The sequence below is a fragment of the Salvelinus fontinalis genome, chromosome 9 (assembly GCF_029448725.1).
Source record: "Salvelinus fontinalis isolate EN_2023a chromosome 9, ASM2944872v1, whole genome shotgun sequence".
NCBI classification, from domain to species: Eukaryota; Metazoa; Chordata; class Actinopteri; order Salmoniformes; family Salmonidae; genus Salvelinus; species Salvelinus fontinalis.
This window is the reverse complement of record NC_074673.1, coordinates 20,900,617-20,921,483: the sequence shown is the minus strand read 5'-3', so window position 1 is coordinate 20,921,483 and position 20,867 is coordinate 20,900,617. Positions and strand designations below refer to the sequence as shown.

The 20,867-nt window shown below is 46.0% G+C and overlaps 1 protein-coding gene across 1 annotated transcript in view; it reads left to right on the top strand.

Moving 5' to 3' along the window:
• The window catches only part of LOC129862249 (phosphatidylinositol phosphatase PTPRQ-like), a 53,142-nt gene that overhangs the window by 24,718 nt on the left and 7,557 nt on the right, over positions 1-20,867 (top strand). Inside the window, exons 21-43 of the mRNA XM_055933723.1 lie at positions 4,921-4,990; positions 5,069-5,268; positions 5,577-5,814; positions 6,897-7,025; positions 7,155-7,301; positions 9,553-9,716; positions 9,787-10,318; positions 10,857-11,018; positions 11,097-11,276; positions 12,081-12,188; positions 12,412-12,693; positions 12,779-12,887; positions 12,970-13,142; positions 16,126-16,476; positions 16,577-16,852; positions 16,973-17,124; positions 17,357-17,498; positions 17,607-17,882; positions 17,967-18,184; positions 18,311-18,473; positions 18,562-18,680; positions 19,196-19,382; positions 19,489-19,730. Coding sequence (XP_055789698.1) covers positions 4,921-4,990; positions 5,069-5,268; positions 5,577-5,814; positions 6,897-7,025; positions 7,155-7,301; positions 9,553-9,716; positions 9,787-10,318; positions 10,857-11,018; positions 11,097-11,276; positions 12,081-12,188; positions 12,412-12,693; positions 12,779-12,887; positions 12,970-13,142; positions 16,126-16,476; positions 16,577-16,852; positions 16,973-17,124; positions 17,357-17,498; positions 17,607-17,882; positions 17,967-18,184; positions 18,311-18,473; positions 18,562-18,680; positions 19,196-19,382; positions 19,489-19,730 — 4,620 coding nt within the window. The remainder of the gene's footprint in view (positions 1-4,920; positions 4,991-5,068; positions 5,269-5,576; positions 5,815-6,896; positions 7,026-7,154; positions 7,302-9,552; positions 9,717-9,786; positions 10,319-10,856; positions 11,019-11,096; positions 11,277-12,080; positions 12,189-12,411; positions 12,694-12,778; positions 12,888-12,969; positions 13,143-16,125; positions 16,477-16,576; positions 16,853-16,972; positions 17,125-17,356; positions 17,499-17,606; positions 17,883-17,966; positions 18,185-18,310; positions 18,474-18,561; positions 18,681-19,195; positions 19,383-19,488; positions 19,731-20,867) is intronic.

The following is a 20,867-nucleotide window of genomic DNA, read 5'->3' as shown; positions in this document are numbered from 1 at the left end:
TCTTTGCTATCGTTAAATTGAAGACTTACTAGTGTTTATCATATATTCCTGCAATTAGGGCTTACGCTATCACCTGAGTAATAACGTAACTAATTAACTATGAATTCGAGGGCACCAGGGAAAGTTATTAGATTACAAAGTTATAATTTCCCAATATAACCTTTCAAATATTTTCATATCTGATCAATAGTCTTCTAATTAATGATTTATTTACTCTACCTCGTCAGTCTCATTCCAAACGTCGTAAATCGTTGATCTGCACGAACCCAGTCTTCACTATGAGTCATCCATACATCAATTGTCTTAAATCATTTATTAATTACTAACTAATTAATTCACAGAAATGCATAAACAAACAAACAAACTTAAAATAGTTACATGAAATGATGGAAGCAATATACCCTAGTGGGCTGAACCGGCATGGCGGCTGTTAGACAAAGGGAAAGTTGCGTTCGACTAATAATTCACTACAGAGTCCATAACTATAACAATTGACATGCTAATCCTTACACATGAACGCTCACTCATTCGGGAACAATTGCAATCAATATATATATAGTTACGTTCAGTGTGTGTGTTGTCTTGATCGTTGGAGAGAAGTTCCTTCTGTCGGAGTTATTGTGGAGAGTTCAGAGTGACATTCGTTATAGAATGGATGTTTCGGCGGTTGTCTTTCTTCGCGTTCAATGATACCGAATTCCTAGCTGCAGACTAGAAGTCAATATCAAAGACTTGTTATGATTCGTATAAGAGTTTTAACCACGTGGGATGGTTAAAAGATTCAGCAGTCTGGTCTCAAACCTTGGCCCTCTCGTTATCGAGGTAAGCTGGTCTGCAACCTTTGTCCTCTCGTGATTGAGAGAAACATGGTCATAATGGTAATTTCTTAGGAGTTGGCTTTTATTCAGATAGCAGAGAGGGGTGGTCCCATGGTCTCTGACCCATACTGGGCTCAGGGCGGTCCTTGGATTTAGTTCAAATCAAAAAGGTATTTGTATTTTTCTTAATTAAACAGTCCAAAATCATATTACACAATTATACAAACAGTATCATACTCACTCATTCATTTTATACAACAAACAGATGTAAGCCTCATATCTGAGGTTATTATATAAACAGCGGTATGGTAATGTGGTCCCACAGTCTCTCATGAGTTTCCCACGTGATGACAAATGGACCGGTTCATAGCTGGACTGTCCACCGATCTTTCCTACTTGTGCAGGAATATGAAATATGTTCGTACCTCAAGTTCTGTGAGGTGGAAGAGAATTCCTTTGTCCTGAAAGTTTACCCTCTGTCTTAATACTGTTTGTGGTGGGGAGATTCTCAGGAATTTACGACATCTCTCTGTGATCACCGCATGGGTTGTGGTGGAAAGGGAGAGGCAGGGAGAGGGGGATGGGGTTTGCTATACCCACGCAGGCAACGTCATGACATCCCTAAGGAAATTAAATACATGATTAAATACTACATCCCCTGCAGATTTTCCCAGCAGTTCACTTAATCTTGATTCTTCAACCCCATAACTCCTCAAATCTAATAACAAATCAGTCCCTTTCCCTCCTATATTTCTGGCACTGAAATAAAATGTGCTCCACTGTCTCCATCTCCTCCTGACAATAATCACATCCACGGCCGGCCCATTTATTAGGCAGGACTAGAGGGCCGCCTTTGGTGCAGATTGACAAGGGCAGCATTTTTTGAGCTAAACTGACCAAGACGCACCTCCAACAACACATATAACCTCACATAATTCTACCCCAAAACAATTTCTCTCAACCATTGGCATATTGGCTTTTTAGGTGAGTGCCGATGCCTCCCTGTGATAAACAGTGCCCACTTTGTCACGGGCAGGGGCACAAAATATTTTGCTTGCCCATTCCCAGCGTGCCTCTTCAGGGTGCTGTTGGAAAGAGGCATCGCTGCGGTGCTCCACCAACGTTCCCTAAAAAAAAATCAACATAAATCATATAGTAGATGTAACATATGGTAGAAAGAGTATGTGATGTTTTCTGTATGTGGCCTTTTCTGTAGCCTACAGGTTGGAGATCAAATGTCTGACAATGTAATGAGACGGACACTTTGTACATCATGCAGGTTTCTTCGAACAAATAGCCTAACCTAAATGGCTCCCAATCAATTCAAAATAGTGCTTTCATGTTAACAAACAACATATTCTAAAAACAAGACAGGTCAAAGTAAAATGGACAATATGGAACGTACAATCACAACTGTCCAGGTGTTTCACCCCATTGTCGTGATCAGTGCATTCATTCATAAAATTCCATTTCAGGCAACACTGTAGGCTATGCCTCAATAAGCACGGACCTGACGCCGGTGCCTTTTGGAAGTCTTTTTTTGGTGCAGTCCGGACCGGCCTTGATCTCCACATCCACGGATATTGGTTTTTGGTCCGGTCCGTACAAAATTTGAACCAATCATAGCCAGCAATCTTTGGTCTCGCCAAGGGCAGCAGAATGGCAAGGACCGGCCCTGATCACACCTCCCAGTCGGATGTTTCCCCACCAATTTCAATGTACTATTGAGCCTTGTGTTTCCCAGTCTCAGCCTTGTGATTACACTTTCCTCCCTTCTCTCTCAGCCTGAGGACCTCCCTGCCCCCACCTTTTTCTGGATCTTATACAGCTGTCTTCCCTTTCCCACAACTCTTGCCATTTGTTTTAAATCACTGTTTTTATCAACCCCTTGGCTTCTGCTTTACTGATTTGAATTTCATCTCAACGTTAGGATGTATAAGAGCCTGCTTGGCGATAACATCCACCTCCTCATTCCCCTCTACTCCCACATGAGCTGGTACCGAGGATCATCTGTCTCACCCTATACAAGCACTGCAAACCCTCATACAATCCTGCCTGCTCCGAGACAAAAATGAATCTAAGCTTATCAGTGCTGTACAGCAGTCAGAGCAGATGACTACCGTCTGGCCTCACCTCCTCCACCCACTCTGCAGCCAGGAGTATGGCCATCAACTCCGTTGTGTAAACAGATAAATGATCTGTTGCTCTTTTTTTCACTGCAACCTTAAACTCAGGAACACTAAAAGCTGCACCTGTCCTCCCTGTTTAATGTTCCTTAGACCATATGTGAATATATTCAAGGATGCATAGTATTGTGTTCTTAAGTGTTCACTTACAACTGAATCTATTCCTTCCTCAACATCTCTTACCCTCTCAAGCAACCCTAGGTCTATCACTGTCGGAGGGAGCAACCAAGGTGGGATATGGAAGACGAACCACAGAGGGGCTAAACTCCCTCCCAAACAACCCCATCCCTCTCGCCATGCCATTGCCTATCCACCCAAAACTTGTATTCAGATTTTGTTCATGTTCCCAGCACTCAGAGTACCTTTTTTGTAGGATGTGTTCCAATCAATGCTCATCTGTGCGAGATACGTCATCAATTTCTTCTTCTTCTTCTTCAAGGTTTATTGGCAGACTACGCTCATAAGGTGTATTGCTGCCACCTGCTGTACGAGGTAGTAAAAAAAAAAAAAAAAAGCTGTTTTGGATTAACCAAATACATACTAATTACCAAAAACACTAACCAAAACTCACTCTACTACCCTGAATTTAAAAAATAATATATCATTACATTTTTTTTTACTCCTTCAGTCAGATTTAAATGTCTTTTCAGATCCCTACACAGATTCAGGAACCTGGGAGGGGGGAACCTCGCCATTCAGTACTCCCCGTAACATTTTGGCTGTAAAGTCCTGGAGATCCAGAAATCTATTTACCGCCTTCACAATGATATCTAGCTTCTTAGATTACAGCAACAAGCTGTAACACTGCAGCGGCTTCTGTACATACGGTCTCACCGCATATCTCAAATACCCAAGTTTTACATAAATCGGGAGAATCACTTCATCAAACGACAGTAAAACTGATAGACTTTACTCCTTCTTTACGCCTATCATTCAAGTCAAGCTATATGCGTCTACCACTCCTGGCATGTTATCCATAAACCACACAGCCTTTATATCCAACAAGACACCAGCGATGACACCTTTAACCGGTGCCCTACTCTGAAAATCAAAGCTTTCCACGTCATATGTCGATATCTTGTAGAGCCACAGAGCCTTCTCCTTTTGCACTTTTGACACACACGAAATCAACATACCGCTCCTGGTCATTCTGACTGATTCCATTTTTCCCAATTCGTCCTTCACGTCGTCAATTAGTGCACCAGGCGTGTCCATATAGCCTCTCCCATCAATCCCACTTACATCATTCAATAGAAATGTAACGTAAGCATATGGTAGAATGTGTGTTTTAACCATATCTGTCTTTTCCTTTGTGTGCATCCATCCATGCGTGTGTGTGTGTGTTCTGGGAAGATGCCTCCGGCGGGGAAACTATTCTCTTGATCTGGTTAAATAATTAATTGTGATTAAATTATTTATAATGTAAAATATATATGGATCAGCCATGCTGTTCTTTTTCCACAGACTATTCTGCCAATATGCTGTGTGTGATTATGGTTAATAGTTTTCAGATAGAGTTCGAACTTCACTTTAACCTCACATCTGAAGGATGGCACTCTCTACAGGGTAGTGCCCTTACTGTCACCGTGAAGCTGGGGTCTCCTTAAGACTAGAGGAAATAGTGACCCCATCTTGCATCATCATCATCAACCAGCATCATCTGACCTCCAATCCAGAGAGGCCCAACCTTGCGTAGCTTCAAAGACAAGCTAGCAGTGGTGCTATGGATGTCCCTGTAGTCAGTGTGTATATCTGCCTGCCTGGTGTTGTGTGACTGTTGCATCAATAAACATCCCTGACCACTGGTAGAGATTAACATGGTGGAGATCTGACGACTTAATCCTGAATTAGTAATGATGATTAATACTCTCTCTCTCGCTCTCTCTCTCTCTCGCGCTCTCTCGCTCTCTGTCCAGGTTGCAGCAGAAAACTCTGCTGGTATTGGACCCTATAGCAAGTCTCTGTACATCAAAACTGCTGAGGCTCGTAGGTATCCACAAATAACATACAAACACACACACACACACACACTTACACAAACAGACAACTGTAACCCTTTGTCAGCCCCAGGCCTGGTGACTAACCTGACAGCGTTTGCTGAGAACCACACGTTTGTAGTGGTCACTTGGCTCCTGCCACTCCGCATCAACGGTCTGATCACCAAGTTTGCGGTCAAAGCCAAACACGCTCGTACCGGTCAGACCGTCCGCATGCTGGAGCTGGATGCTGAGGACATCATGACCGGAGCGCTACCACACTGCAACGTATGTCTTTCTCTCTTTCTCTTTCTTTCTCTCTCTCTGTTTGTCTGCTTCTTTCTCTCTCTCTACACAGATACTCTGACCACATCGTTAACAGAAGACTATCTAGATGAGATTCGATTTTTCAACTGGTTTTTAAACGTTCAGAAAATATATTGTTGTACAACCAGAACAGTGATACAGGCCCCCAGTTTTTCTCCCTCTCTTTCTCCCTCTCTTTCTCTCACTCACTCACTCACTCACTCCCTCTCTCTCTCTCTCTCTCTGTCTTTCGTGTACTTAAATGTGTGTTTGTGTATGTGTGTGTGCAGGATGCAGCAGACATCCTGTCTCGTGGGACCCCCAGTCCGTCAGAGGTGACAGCTCTGACAGCGTCCTCTCCTCCCGTCACCCTGTCAGCCGTCCCGCCCGCCGCCACCTGGGCTGTACCAATATCCGTAGGGGTGGACCAGCTGCGACCTTACACAGCATACGTCTTCGAAGTGTCTGCTTTCACCTCCGACGGAGAGGGACAGGTCGCCTCCACCATGGTCCGCATGCCTGAGTCAGGTACACACCCACACACTCCACCTGTCTCCATCTACATCCCACTGGGCACAGACGTCAGTTCAACGTCTAATTTTCATTTACATTTGGTTGTGTTGTCAGCTATTGTGAATTCAATGTGAAATCAACAAAAAAATGATCATGTCAGTGGATTTAGGTGAAAAATGCCCTTACGTTGTTGACTTTTTGCGAATCCAATGCGTTTGATTCAATGTCATCGCACAGATTTTGGGGGTTGAAATTATGTGGAAACAACTTTGATTCAACCAGTTTTTGCCAGTGGGATATCTCTGTCTATATATCTCTCTCTATCTGTTCCTATCTCTCCACCAATCTCTACCTGTTTCTATCTCTCCATCTCTCTCTATCTGTTCCTATCTCTCCATCTCTCTCTATCTGTTCCTATCTCTCAATTTCTCTCTATCTGTTCCTATCTTTCCATCTCTCTCTATATGTTCCTATCTCTCAATTTCTCTCCATCTGTTCCTATCTCTCCATCTCTCTCTATCTGTTCCTATCTCTCCATCTCTCTCTATCTGTTCCTATCTCTCCACCAATCTCTATCTGTTCCTATCTCTCCATCTCTCTCTATCTGTTCCTATCTCTCCATCTCTCTCTCTATCTGTTCCTATCTCTCCATCTCTCTCTATCTGTTCCTATCTCTCCATCTCTCTCTATCTGTTCCTATCTCTCCATCTCTCTCTGTTCCTATCTCTCCATCTCTCTCTATCTGTTTCTATCTCTCCATCTCTCTCTATCTGTTCCTATCTCTCCATCTCTCTCTATCTGTTCCTATCTCTCCATCTCTCTCTCTGTTCCTATCTCTCCATCTCTCTCTATCTGTTCCTATCTCTCCATCTCTCTCTCTGTTCCTATCTCTCCATCTCTCTCTCTGTTCCTATCTCTCCATCTCTCTCACTATATGTTCCTATCTCTCCATCTCTCTCTATCTGTTTCTATCTCTCCATCTCTCTCTCTGTTCATATCTCTCCATCTATCTCTATCTGTTCTTATCTCTCCATCTATCTCTATCTGTTCCTATCTCTTCATCTCTCACCATGTGGATATGTATGTGTGTGATGCAGCCCCAGAGGACCCTCCCCACAACCTGTTGGTATGGAACATGACGTCTAAGTCAGTCTCTGTCTCCTGGGAACCTCCAACCATCGTTACCGGACGTTTCAGCTATGTTATCTATCTCTACGGCCCCACAGGTAAACACACACATACACATACAGTACATCACTACATTTAAAATACTTACTGAAGTAAAAACACTGAAGGTCGCAGATCTGACAGGAACGGTATTTGTGTGTGCGTGTGCATGTGCATGTGTTTCTCAGGGTTTATCTATGAGAACAGCACAGGGGACCTGAGATTTGTGTACTCTGGTCTGACACCCTACACACGCTACAGAGTGGCGGTGCGGGCCAAGTCTGCTGGCCTGCTGGGGCCTGAGGCTTTTACTGCTGTACTGACACCTGCTGAGGGTAAGAACACACACAAAAACATGTGTCTTGAGTGATGTGCTCTAGCAGTGTGGTGCCCTTCCTCTCCCTATTGGTCAGTGTGGTGAGTGCAGGAGTATTTTCCGACCTAAAACATCTAAACATTCGGCCCTCTAACACTAATACTGTCTGTCGGATACTGTCTGTCTGATACTGTCTGTCTAATACTGTCTGTCTGATACTGTCTGTCTAATACTGTCTGTCTGATAATGTCTGTCTGATACTGTCTGTCGGATACTGTCTGTCTGATACTGTCTGTCGGATACTGTCTGTCGGATACTGTCTGTCTAATACTGTCTGTCTGATACTGTCTGTCGGATACTGTCTGTCTGATAATGTCTGTCGGATACTGTCTGTCTAATACTGTCTGTCTGATACTGTCTGTCTAATACTGTCTGTCTGATAATGTCTGTCTAATACTGTCTGTCTGATAATGTCTGTCTGATACTGTCTGTCTGATACTGTCTGTCTGATACTGTCTGTCTGATACTGTCTGTCTAATACTGTCTGTCTGATAATGTCTGTCTGATACTGTCTGTCTGATAATGTCTGTCTGATACTGTCTGTCTGATACTGTCTGTCTGATACTGTCTGTCTGATACTGTCTGTCGGATACTGTCTGTCTGATACTGTCTGTCTGATACTGTCTGTCTGATACTGTCTGTCGGATACTGTCTGTCGGATACTGTCTGTCTGATACTGTCTGTCTGATACTGTCTGTCTGATACTGTCTGTCGGATACTGTCTGTCTGATACTGTCTGTCTGATACTGTCTGTCGGATACTGTCTGTCGGATACTGTCTGTCGGATACTGTCTGTCTGATACTGTCTGTCTGATACTGTCTGTCTGATAATGTCTATCTGATACTGTCTGTCTGATACTGTCTGTCGGATACTGTCTGTCGGATACTGTCTGTCTGATACTGTCTGTCTGATACTGTCTGTCTGATACTGTCTGTCTGATACTGTCTGTCGGATACTGTCTGTCGGATACTGTCTGTCTGATACTGTCTGTCTGATACTGTCTGTCTGATACTGTCTGTCTGATAATGTCTGTCGGATACTGTCTGTCTGATACTGTCTGTCTGATACTGTCTGTCTGATACTGTCTGTCGGATACTGTCTGTCTGATACTGTCTGTCTGATACTGTCTGTCTGATACTGTCTGTCGGATACTGTCTGTCGGATACTGTCTGTCTGATACTGTCTGTCGGATACTGTCTGTCTGATACTGTCTGTCTGATACTGTCTGTCTAATACTGTCTGTCTAATACTGTCTGTCTGATACTGTCTGTCTGATACTGTCTGTCTGATACTGTCTGTCGGATACTGTCTGTCTGATACTGTCTGTCGGATACTGTCTGTCGGATACTGTCTGTCTGATACTGTCTGATACTGTCTGTCTGATACTGTCTGTCTGATACTGTCTGTCTGATACTGTCTGTCTAATACTGTCTGTCTGATACTGTCTGTCTGATACTGTCTGATACTGTCTGTCGGATACTGTCTGTCTGATACTGTCTGTCTGATACTGTCTGTCGGATACTGTCTGTCTGATACTGTCTGATACTGTCTGTCTGATACTGTCTGTCTGATACTGTCTGTCGGATACTGTCTGTCTGATACTGTCTGTCTGATACTGTCTGTCTGATACTGTCTGTCGGATACTGTCTGTCTAATACTGTCTGATACTGTCTGTCTGATACTGTCTGTCTAATACTGTCTGATACTGTCTGTCTAATACTGTCTGATACTGTCTGTCGAATACTGTCTGATACCGTCTGTCTAATATAGTCTGTCTGATACTGTCTGTCTAATACTGTCTGATACTGCCTGTCTGATACTGTCTGTCTAATACTGTCTGATACTGTCTGTCTAATACTGTCTGATACTGTCTGTCGAATACTGTCTGATACCGTCTGTCTAATATAGTCTGTCTGATACTGTCTGTCTAATACTGTCTGATACTGTCTGTCTAATACTGTCTGATACTGCCTGTCTGATACTGTCTGTCTAATACTGTCTGATACTGTCTGTCTGATACTGTCCGTCTGATACGGTCTGTCTGATACCGTTAATTTGATTTGATAATACTGTCTGTGTCTGTGTGTGTGTGTGTGTGTGTGTGTGTGTGTGTGTGTGTGTGTGTGTGTGTGTGTGTGTGTGTGTGTGTGTGTGTGTGTGTGTGTGTGTGTGTGTGTGTGTGTGTGTGTGTGTGTGTGTGTGTGTGTAGCTCCCAGTGCAGTGCAGGCTCTGCAGGCAGTAGCAGTAGACTCTGTGTCGGTGCGTGTGAGTTGGAGAAGTCCTGCCCAGCCTAACGGTCTGATCACACAGTACAGACTCCTGGTTCTTTCTGACAACATACTGCTGCAGGACATCACCCTCACTGGAACACAGGTACCACTCTATCTGTCTGGATTACTGGCTGTGTGTGTGTGTGTCTCTGATGTTTTCATCTTATCTTTAGGATCTAAATTACACTGATCTCCTTGGTGATGGAACGTTCGCTGCAGTTATCCCTGACCACTCTCTCCGGCGTAAGAGATCAGCTGACAGCCTGACCACCTCCCCGCCTGCGTTCACGGTCACCCTCTCCGACCACACGCTCATCACCGGCATGACCAGGACTGCAATCAGCCGCACACACAGCGCTCCAACCAGCCCTAACACTAACCTTGAGCACAAGATCAACACTAACCCGTCAGTCACTGAGGGCTCCAGTCTGGCCAGTATGGCCCCTGGGACTGGCCAGACCTCTGACTTTCCAGACTCCACCCCTCTGACCTTTGACCATGTGACTTCAGGGACCTCTTCCCTCTCCCTAACCACCTCACCCCCGGCCACACCCCTCCCCTGGCTCACTGCCCACCCACAGCCTGGCCAGCTCACCTCTGGCAAGCCCCACCTCTCCACCCGCTCTGCACCTGCAGCCACTGGACACCTCCAGACACTCCTGACATACCTCTTCACCAGGGCTGCTGCCTCCAGCACCCCAGGAAGTACTGCACTCACCACTAACCTTTAACCTTTTAACCGCAAGTTGACGTTTATTATCATGAATCTTGCCCTGGAGGCAGAACTCATATCCACTAGATGGGCCAACTGCAATGTCAAAATTGGCTATATTGTGTAAATTCATGAAAACAAAAATGTGCTTTTGGTCTTAATTTAAGGTTAGGTTTAGGCATTAGGGTTAGCAGTGTTGTTAAGTTTAAAATCAGGTTTTATTTGGTATTTTATTAGGATCACCATTAGCTGTTGCAATAGCAGCAGCTACTCTTCCTGGGGTCCACACAAAACATGAAACATGACATAATACAGAACATTAATAGATAAGAACAGCTCAAGGACAGAACTAGTGGCCACTCTGCAGAGCTGCCTCCAGTACACGAGTCATGACAATAAATGCCAACCTGCCTTTTAACCTCTTCTAACCTCTTTTAACATTTAAGACTAGTTGATGAATGAGGTGTGTTACCACTGCTCTACAGGCTGTCCTTTACACCATGTATGTGTGTGTGTGTGTGTGTGTTCCAGGAGTGTATGTGAGGGACAAGGTCATAGACATGCAGGCTAAGGAGCTGTCTTACCTAGTCTCTGGTCTCAGTCCCTTCACTGACTACACCTTCACTGTTACCGCGGCTACTGCTATTGGAGAGGGACCTGCAACACTCGTCACTGAGAAGACTCGCGAACAGGGTACACACAGATATATATATACATAGTTTTGTAATAATGTCATTGTTTGTTTATTGTTGTGCGTTGTTGTTATTGTAGTTCCTAGCTCAGTGGTGGGAGTGTCCTATCAGAATGTTAGCTCCACCTCTATCCTGGTCAGCTGGACTCCGCCCCTCAACCCCAATGGACGAATCACACAATACACTCTCTACGGACTCAACCTACACAGCAACCGAGCCCTGCAGAGAATTACACACAACACCAGCATACTGCTCACAGGTAACACACACACAAACAAACACATACTGTATGTACACGTATACACACATGGTCCAAGTCTGGTTCAAGCCTGTAAAGATGTATTGGTATTAGGCTGCTTGCTGTGTGTTTCAGGGCTGGATAAGTATACAGGTTATAAACTGCTTGCTGTGTGTTTCAGGGCTGGATAAGTATACAGGTTATAAACTGCTTGCTGTGTGTTTCAGGGCTGGATAAGTATACAGGTTATAAACTGCTTGCTGTGTGTTTCAGGGCTGGAGAAGTATACAGGTTATAAACTGCTTGCTGTGTGTTTCAGGGCTGGAGAAGTATACAGGTTATAAACTGCTTGCTGTGTGTTTCAGGGCTGGAGAAGTATACAGGTTATAAACTGCTTGCTGTGTGTTTCAGGGCTGGAGAAGTATACAGGTTATAAACTGCTTGCTGTGTGTTTCAGGGCTGGGGTAGTATACAGGTTATAAACTGCTTGCTGTGTGTTTCAGGGCTGGAGAAGTATACAGGTTATAAACTGCTTGCTGTGTGTTTCAGGGCTGGATAAGTATACAGGTTATAAACTGCTTGCTGTGTGTTTCAGGGCTGGAGAAGTATACAGGTTATAAACTGCTTGCTGTGTGTTTCAGGGCTGGAGAAGTATACAGGTTATAAACTGCTTGCTGTGTGTTTCAGGGCTGGAGAAGTATACAGGTTATAAACTGCTTGCTGTGTGTTTCAGGGCTGGAGAAGTATACAGGTTATAAACTGCTTGCTGTGTGTTTCAGGGCTGGAGAAGTATACAGGTTATAAACTGCTTGCTGTGTGTTTCAGGGCTGGAGAAGTATACAGGTTATAAACTGCGAGTGGCTGCATCTACTGCTGTAGGAGAGGGCTCTCTGTCTGACCTAGACGATATTTTCGCTGTCACACCCGAGGATGGTACATATCACACACACACACACACACACACACACACACACACACACACACACACACACACACACACACACACACACACACACACACACACACACACACACACACACACACACACACACACACACACACACACACACACACACACACACACACACACACCTCTGTCATTGTGTGGGTTTAATGATAGAAAGTCCAGTCTTACCCCTCTCTATCTCTCTCTCAGAACCTGACTCCCCTCCTGTAGGGTTAACAGTGGTAGACACTTCTCCCTCCACCACCACCCTCTCTTGGTCGCCCCCGGAGAGAGCCAATGGGGTGATCCAACAGTATGAGGTCCTGTACGAGAACCAATCGTATGTGGCAGTGTTGAACAGCTCTGTTCCCAGAGTGACTCTGACAGGGCTAAGGCCGTTTTCATACTATAATGTCTCTGTCAGAGCATACACACGCATCGGACATGGGAACCACACCTCAGACACACTCACTATGCTGTCTGGGGAGGACGGTGAGTCTACACACACACACACACACACACTAGACACATGCACACACTAACGCCTCATGTTGAAGTGTGTGTGTTTCCTCTCTAGTCCCGGGTAGTCCTTCCTACGGCCTGTCCTACGTGTCTGTCAGTTCCAATGAGGTGAACGTGATGTGGGAGCACCCCCTGGTGCCCAACGGAGTTATCACACACTACAGGTACATCTCTGCATGGCTTCTAGATTTGAACTGTCTCGTGATGACTAAATGCACTTTAAATGGACTTTGATTTGATTTACAGCCTTGAGCTGCGAAACTCCTCCCACTTCCTCAACCTGACCACACCCATCAACCACGCCCAGATCACACACCTGAGGAAGTTTGCGCAATACACTCTGGTGGTGAAGGCACACACACGTATTGGCTCCGGAAACCACAGCAGTGACCCTCTCAACATCACCACTTTGGAGGACGGTGAGAGCCTCTCAAACATGCACACACACACACACACACACACACACACACACACACACACACACACACACACACACACACACACACACACACACACACAGAACCACAGTAAACCCCTAAACATCACCCCAACAGAGGGAGGGATCTGGGGTAAGAGGGGGGAGGGGGACCATGGTTAGGGTCATTATGTTTCAGGTGGCTGCATTGTGGATCATGTTGTTAACGTGACCGGAGACTCTGGACCACAGAAGGTTCATCATTACCTCTTCTTCTCATCTCACTACTGTGAGGTCACTTCCTCTCTCGGTTTCAGGTTCTCCTGACACTCTGACATCACAGGAGTTGCCTTCCAGTCCATTTCCCCAAGGTGGCGTGGTTTTCAGTGTGTCTGTGTTTTGGTTCTAATCAATGGTAAGTTTGTTTCAGACCCAGACACTCCCCCTCAGTTTCTACTAGCCAGGATATTTTCAGACTACGAGGTACAATTGTCATGGGAACCACCGAAAGAGGCCAACTCTGAGATCCTCTACTACATAGTCAGAGTCTGGTGAGTTTTTTATTTCATTATTGATCAATAGTTTGAATCCTACTGCTGATGTGATGTTGAAAACAATGTTGAGGGATGAGGCATTCTGATTGAAGGAGCAGTTACAGCTTGCTCCAACATGGTCTCTCTCTTCTTCATCCTCCTTCCTTCTCTAAGGAATGAGTCGTCTGAGGTGTGGCAGAACGTGACAGATACAGCTGTGGTTATCAGTGTTGACTCAGAGAGTCGCTACAATGCGTCTATCTCCAGCTGGACACGCCTGGGGGACGGGGGAGTCCTTATATACATCAGCTTCAGTACTATTGACGCAGGTGTACACACACAGACACAGACACAGACAGACAGAGAGAGTTAGTTCCTTAACTTTTGACAATCTTGTAGTCCAAACTGAGCAATGCTCCAGGCCTTCAGTTCATTTTTATTGAACATAAACTCTTGCAATTCTCTTCCACAGTGCCGTCTGACCCTCCCCAGAATGTGTCGTTAGTGAACCTGACCTCTTCCTCGGTGACCATGCTCTGGCAACCTCCCACTCAGCCAAATGGAATACTCCTGCACTACACTCTGTACTACTCAGACAATACCACTGTCACAGAACAGGTGAGTTATACAACACTACAGTGTATACTACACAGACAATAAAGCTGTTATAAAGCAGGTGAGTAACACACACACGCACATTGTACACTTTGTTATTTTCTACTTTAAGGGCATTGTCTCTCTCTTCCCTCTCCCCTAGCATATCCCAGTGTCAGAGCTGGACCCTGTCTCTCCGGGGGAGGACCTGTCCTACCATCTGTCTGGCCTAAGAGGAGGACAGAACTACAGCCTCTGGCTGACCGCCAGCACCCTGCAGGGGGATGGGGGGGTCCATACTGATCCCTTAAACCTACTCACTCCAGAGGACGGTCAGTCATACACACACACACACACACACACACACACACACACACACACACACACACACACACACACACACACACACACACACAGAGAGAGTCTGCACTGTTTTTTCCCACCTCTTTTTGAACTTAATAAAATCACGGAAAAACTCTGAGATTGAAGTGTAACTTTCAGCTGGCTAGTGAATGGAGGTAACGCTGTCAGTCTGACAAACTGGCCCTTTTTGTCCCTCCGAGGCCTCCGCACCTCAGAAAACCAGTTTGTGTCTCCTTTTACTGAACCTGGTGGAGGTTTAGTCTTTAACATCTTGGACATCTGATCATATCTTGTTGTCCAAACAGAGCAATGCTACAGTAGTAAACACATCTTGGCATCAATCCTTCAACGCTATCAACATAAACATCCTGTATAGTTTTGTCAGTAGGTCATTATTCTCTCAGTGTTAGTAGTTGATAGTGTTGAGAAGTGATCAGTCATCTGTTAATGTTGTCTGTAGCTTCAGGTGCAGATGAATCACTGTTGAATGGCAGAATCTGGATTATAAGAAGAAGTAGCAATGTCCATGTCAAATAGATAATACAGATAAAACGTCTGATATTATTCATCTGGATTAGAAAACATAGCTAGCTAGTCAGGTATTGTTCATGTTTTGATCTCTTTGTTTTTATGTGATTTTGGGAAAAATGGCGTAGACAGACTGCAGCGTTCATCTGACGTATAATAGTACCTGACTCCTGTTTCTGTCTGATGATGTCTCTGATACTGACTATGTGTCTCTGCCTCTGTGCTCCAGCCACCGGACCTCCAGCCCACCCTGCCTGTCCTGCCCTGCCAAGCCCAGCAGGGCTCACTGCCCTGGGCTCAGACACCCACACACCGCCCTCTCTCCTCCACCCATCCATCCACATTACCAGACTCTCAATCTGCCTTCACTGAGGTCTCCCCTCCCTCCTTCTTTCCTCCATCTCCACTTCTCTTGTTCTCTCCATCCCTGTTTCCCGAGGTGTGCACATGCTCAGTTTGCTCTCTCAATATGGTCAGACTCAGTGACCGGAGCTTAGAGGATAGACACCAGAAGAGGGTGTAGCCAGGATGAGTATCTGCTGTTCAAAGTGTCTTTCTTCAAACTTTCTCTACTTGAAGTTTTTCAAAACAAAGTTTCTCGATTTAACTTTTCTGAAACAAAGTTTCTCTGGTCAAATGTTTGTTTTCTTTTCACACTGAGGTTCTCCCTGTTGATCATGGGGTGATGATCCTGATGACGATTAAGTGCTGTTTTGTGTGTGTCTCTCTCTCCCTGGGGTGGCTCAAGTGTTTGATTTCTTAATAATATTGTTGATTTGGGTGGAGATGTATTACATGTATATACATCATCCATCAACATAATGTAGCTTGAAGTGTTTTAGCCATGACACCCTGTTTGCTATGTAACGCATCTTGACCCATCATTTCGTACGCAGTCCTAGTATTCAGTGATATAAATGATGCATAGTAGTTCAGTCAGTCATACTAACTCCTCGTCTCCCCTCACAGTGCCCAGTGATCCGGTTCACAACCTCAGTGCTCAGATCTTCAGTTCTACGGCCATCATAGTAAGCTGGGACCCCCCTATGGAACCCAACGGACGCCCCTTCTACCTGCTCACCCTGCAGGAGGCTGGACACCCCCTTACCCCTAAACCCCTGAACACCCCTAACCCTAACAGCAACCCCCGTGGACCCCCCGCTGTCAACAATACCATCACCAAGATAACCAATGACAACGTCTTCCTGTTTACCAAACTCAGGAAGTACTATCCCTACGTCTTCACTGTTACCCCGGCAACCAGTGCCGGCCCCGCCCACAACCACACCAGCCTGCTGCACGTAAGGACCGATGATGACAGTGAGTCTTCTTACATACTCTCACACACACACACATAAAATGCACACGCATATTTTAAACTCATACACACACATACTATTAACTCACTCTCTCCCTCCAGTCCCCAGTTCAGCTCCAGTGCTGGTGTCCAGTAGGAACCTGTCGTCCTCCTCAGTGTCTGTGGTGTGGCAGCGCCCCCTGGAGACCAACGGAGAGATAACCGAGTATTCCCTCACCCTGTTCGGCCCTGGAGGCTCCAACACCACACACACCCCCAACACCACCCTCACACTCACACAGCTGCTGCCCTACACTGCCTACAACCTCTCCATCACCGCAGCCACCCGCAAGGGCTCCGGACCCCTGCTTCTACTGATGCTGCACACAGACGAAGCAGGTCAACTTTAACCTCTCACCTTTATCCCCTATTAACCTCTAACCTACCATAACCCCTCCAACTGCTGCCGCTGAACACAGACGAAGGCCAGTAATGTACTCTAACATTGTGTTCCACCAGGTCCGATGTCTCCTCCCCGGAACTTGTCTCTCTATAACCACACAGCCTTCTCTGTGTGGCTGACCTGGGAACCCTCTCTGGAACCCAACGGTGTGGTCACACACTACGGCTTCAGGATCCTGGAGAACAACACAAACACACTCACTTACCAGGTACTGCACACACACACACACACACACAAACACAAACACACTCACACACTCACACACTCACTCACACACTCACACTCACTCACTCACTCACTCACTCACTCACTCACTCACTCACTCACTCACTCACAAAGAAAGACACATTCAATATGTCAAACTGGAGTCCTGTAACTTTGCTATGTTCTGTCTATAAGATTTCCTGATTTTTCTCTCTCTTCCTCCTCCTCTCTGTCAGAACTCTACAGGTCCGTGGACAGAAGGACAGCTGAGTGGGATCCGGCCTCACAGCTCCTATGAGATCAGTGTATTTAGCTACACCAGAGTGGGTCATGGAGACCAGTACAGCACTCCTGTGTCCTTCACAACCAATGAATCAGGTTCGTGTGTGCGTGGGTATGTGAGGTTGTGGAACTAGAAATCAAGTGCCATATGCATGTGAAAGTGGTTAATAACCCTTGTGTTAACCCTGTGTCTCCTGGTTCCAGTGTCGGAGGTGGTGGGTAACCTGTCCTGCTCTGGTCTGGGCTGGGACTCTGTGTTTCTACACTGGGAGCCTCCAGCCAACCCCAATGGAGTCATCCTGTACTACCAGGTCCAGGTGAACACACGCTCACAGGCATACATACACCAGGCTTACACAAACCATTACACGGTCAGCGGGCTAGCGCCGGATGCAGAATTCACACTCACCGTGACGGCTGTCAACTCTGCCGGCCCAGGAGACCAGATCAACTGTACTGCCTACACACACCCCGAGTCAGGTACATAGACACACACACACACAGATTTCACCAGGAGACCAGATGAACTGTACCACCTCAACCCACCTTTATATCCCCCTGCAGTTCCTGGTGTCCCTCGCTTCCTGAGTGTGTCAGAGGCCACAGCCACCAGTGTGATGCTCCAATGGGCTCCTCCCCTCTCTGCTCCCGGCATGCTCACTGAGTACCGCATCACCGTGCAGCTGCTGTCACCCGACTGCCAGTCTGACACACCCCTAGCTGAGGCCACACCCCTGCCAGAGCCGACCGTTGCCCTGGCTCCAGGCTGCGTCAATCAGGATGTATGTTTACCTGGATATCTGTGTTGCTGTGTCGTACATACACTATGTCTACATGAATAGGCTGTATGACACAAAATGAAATCCTAACATTGAACTTAACATCATGTTCATGATGTTCCTGGTCAGGTGTTGGTGTCAGTGAATGGTTCTGATGGTGGTGAGGGCAACAGGAGCATCACTCTACAGTCTCTGGCCAAGTACCGCCTCTACCGCTTCAGAATCACAGCCCTTACGAATGCTGGGCCAGGAGAACACACACCCTGGAGATACACACACACACTGGCTGGGAGTAAGTACCCACATGCATACATACATACAACAGATGTACCCACACACCCAGGCAGTATGTGTATATTTAAACCTGTCTCTCCTCTCAGACCCTGATGCCCCTCCCAGTGACCTGTCAGTGACCATGTCCTCCAACAGCCTCCGTATCCAATGGCAACTCCCAGATGTGATCACCGGCCCCACCTCCTACCTCATAGACGTCCTCTCTGTGAGTACACAACACACACACAAATAATAACATGAAAATGTTTCTTGCTACTGTTGGATTCTAAACTTTGAACATTGAGATATTAAAGACATGATAGATCAGATGCATAGTATATAAAGGAGTGAGATCTGTAGAAAGACAGAGTGGCTGTGGAATGTGCTGGGTGGATGAGAGGAGATCACAGGATTGCTATAGGGGAGGGGAAGGACATCTCTGGATTAAGCTAAGGAGGGGTTGAGGTCAGGAGGTCAGGTCAGATCCCCTGAAGGGAGTAATAAGGGTTTATTATCTTGTTATCCATTTCCTGTGAAACCATAAGATGTAAGGATTGGAGAGAAGGATTGTCCCAAGTGGGGTATACATACTTGTGATGGTGAGAAATGTTTTGCTGTCTGAATAAAGTTGTGTCGACCCTTTGGGAAGAATTAAACTTGGTTAAGCTTCTCTAGTGTCCGTGAGTTATTTACTCTGAAAAATAAGAACCTAACACTACTATATGTTGTGTCGTTGTTCAGCTGGATAGCGAGGGGTTAAACCAGTCTGTAGTACGCGGTCCAGAGGAGCTAAGGATTGTAGTTGTGTCAAACCTGACTGCGTTCACTCGCTACTCTGTGACCGTGACCGCCTTCACTGGAACACTGGAGAACGCACGGCGGGACGGACAGGCCACTGAGCCCACTGTCATCAGAACAATGGAGGAAGGTGAGGAACACACAGATCCAGTAATACAGTAGCTACTTTATTCAACTGGGAAGTAGTTCATCTCTCTCTCTCTCCTCCGTCCATCCTTCTCCCCTTCTCCCTCCAGAGCCCAGGGATCCTCCTAAGAACGTGACCCTGCAGGTGATTCCGGAGGAAGTGACCCGTGTGTTTGTGACCTTTGCCCCCCCTGATGAACCCAATGGGAACATAAGTTCCTACACAGTGCTTGTCTACCGCCAGGGCCAGCTAGAGATGACCATTAACCACCTCAATGTGGTCAAAAATAAGAACCGCACTCTGACCGCAGTCATCGACGGGCTGAAGGGAGGCTACAACTATAGTATACGGGTGAGGATCACACACACACAGGTCACAGCTACACACACAGAAACACAGAAACACACACATGACTCAACTACACACACACACACAGGTCACAACTTCACCCACACACACACACACACAAAGGTCACAACTACACACACACACACACACATACACACACACACACACACACACACAGGACTCAAATACACACACACAGGACTCACCTACACACACACAGGACTCAACTACACGCACACAGGCCACAACTACATACACACACAGGTCACAACTACATACACACACAGGTCACAACTACATACACACACACACACACACACAGAGGCCTCAACTACACACATACACACACAGGTCACAATTACACACACAGGACTCAACTACACCCACACACATAGGTCACAACTACACACACACAGGTCACAACTACACACATAGGACTCAAATACACACACACACACACAAACACACATAGAGGACTCAACTACACACATACATACACACACGCAGGTCAAAACTACACACACAGGTCACAACTACACACACATGACTCAACATAACTCACAATTATACACACACAGGACTCAACTACACACACACACGTTACAACAACACACACACACACGTCACAACTACACACACACACTTCACAACTACACACACACAGGACTCAACTACACACACATAAGTCACAACTACACACAAACACATGTCACAACTACACACACACACACACACACACACACACACACACACACACAGGACTCAAATACACACACACAGGACTCACCTACACACACACAGGACTCAACTACACGCACACAGGCCACAACTACATACACACACAGGTCACAACTACATACACACACAGGTCACAACTACATACACACACACACACACACACAGAGGCCTCAACTACACACATACACACACAGGTCACAATTACACACACAGGACTCAACTACACCCACACACACAAGTCACAACTACACACACACACACACACACACACACACACACACACACACACACACACACACACACACACACACACACACACACACACACACACACAGGTCACAACTATAATATACGGGCGAGGAGCACACACACTATCACAAAACACTCTCTCTCTCTCTCTCT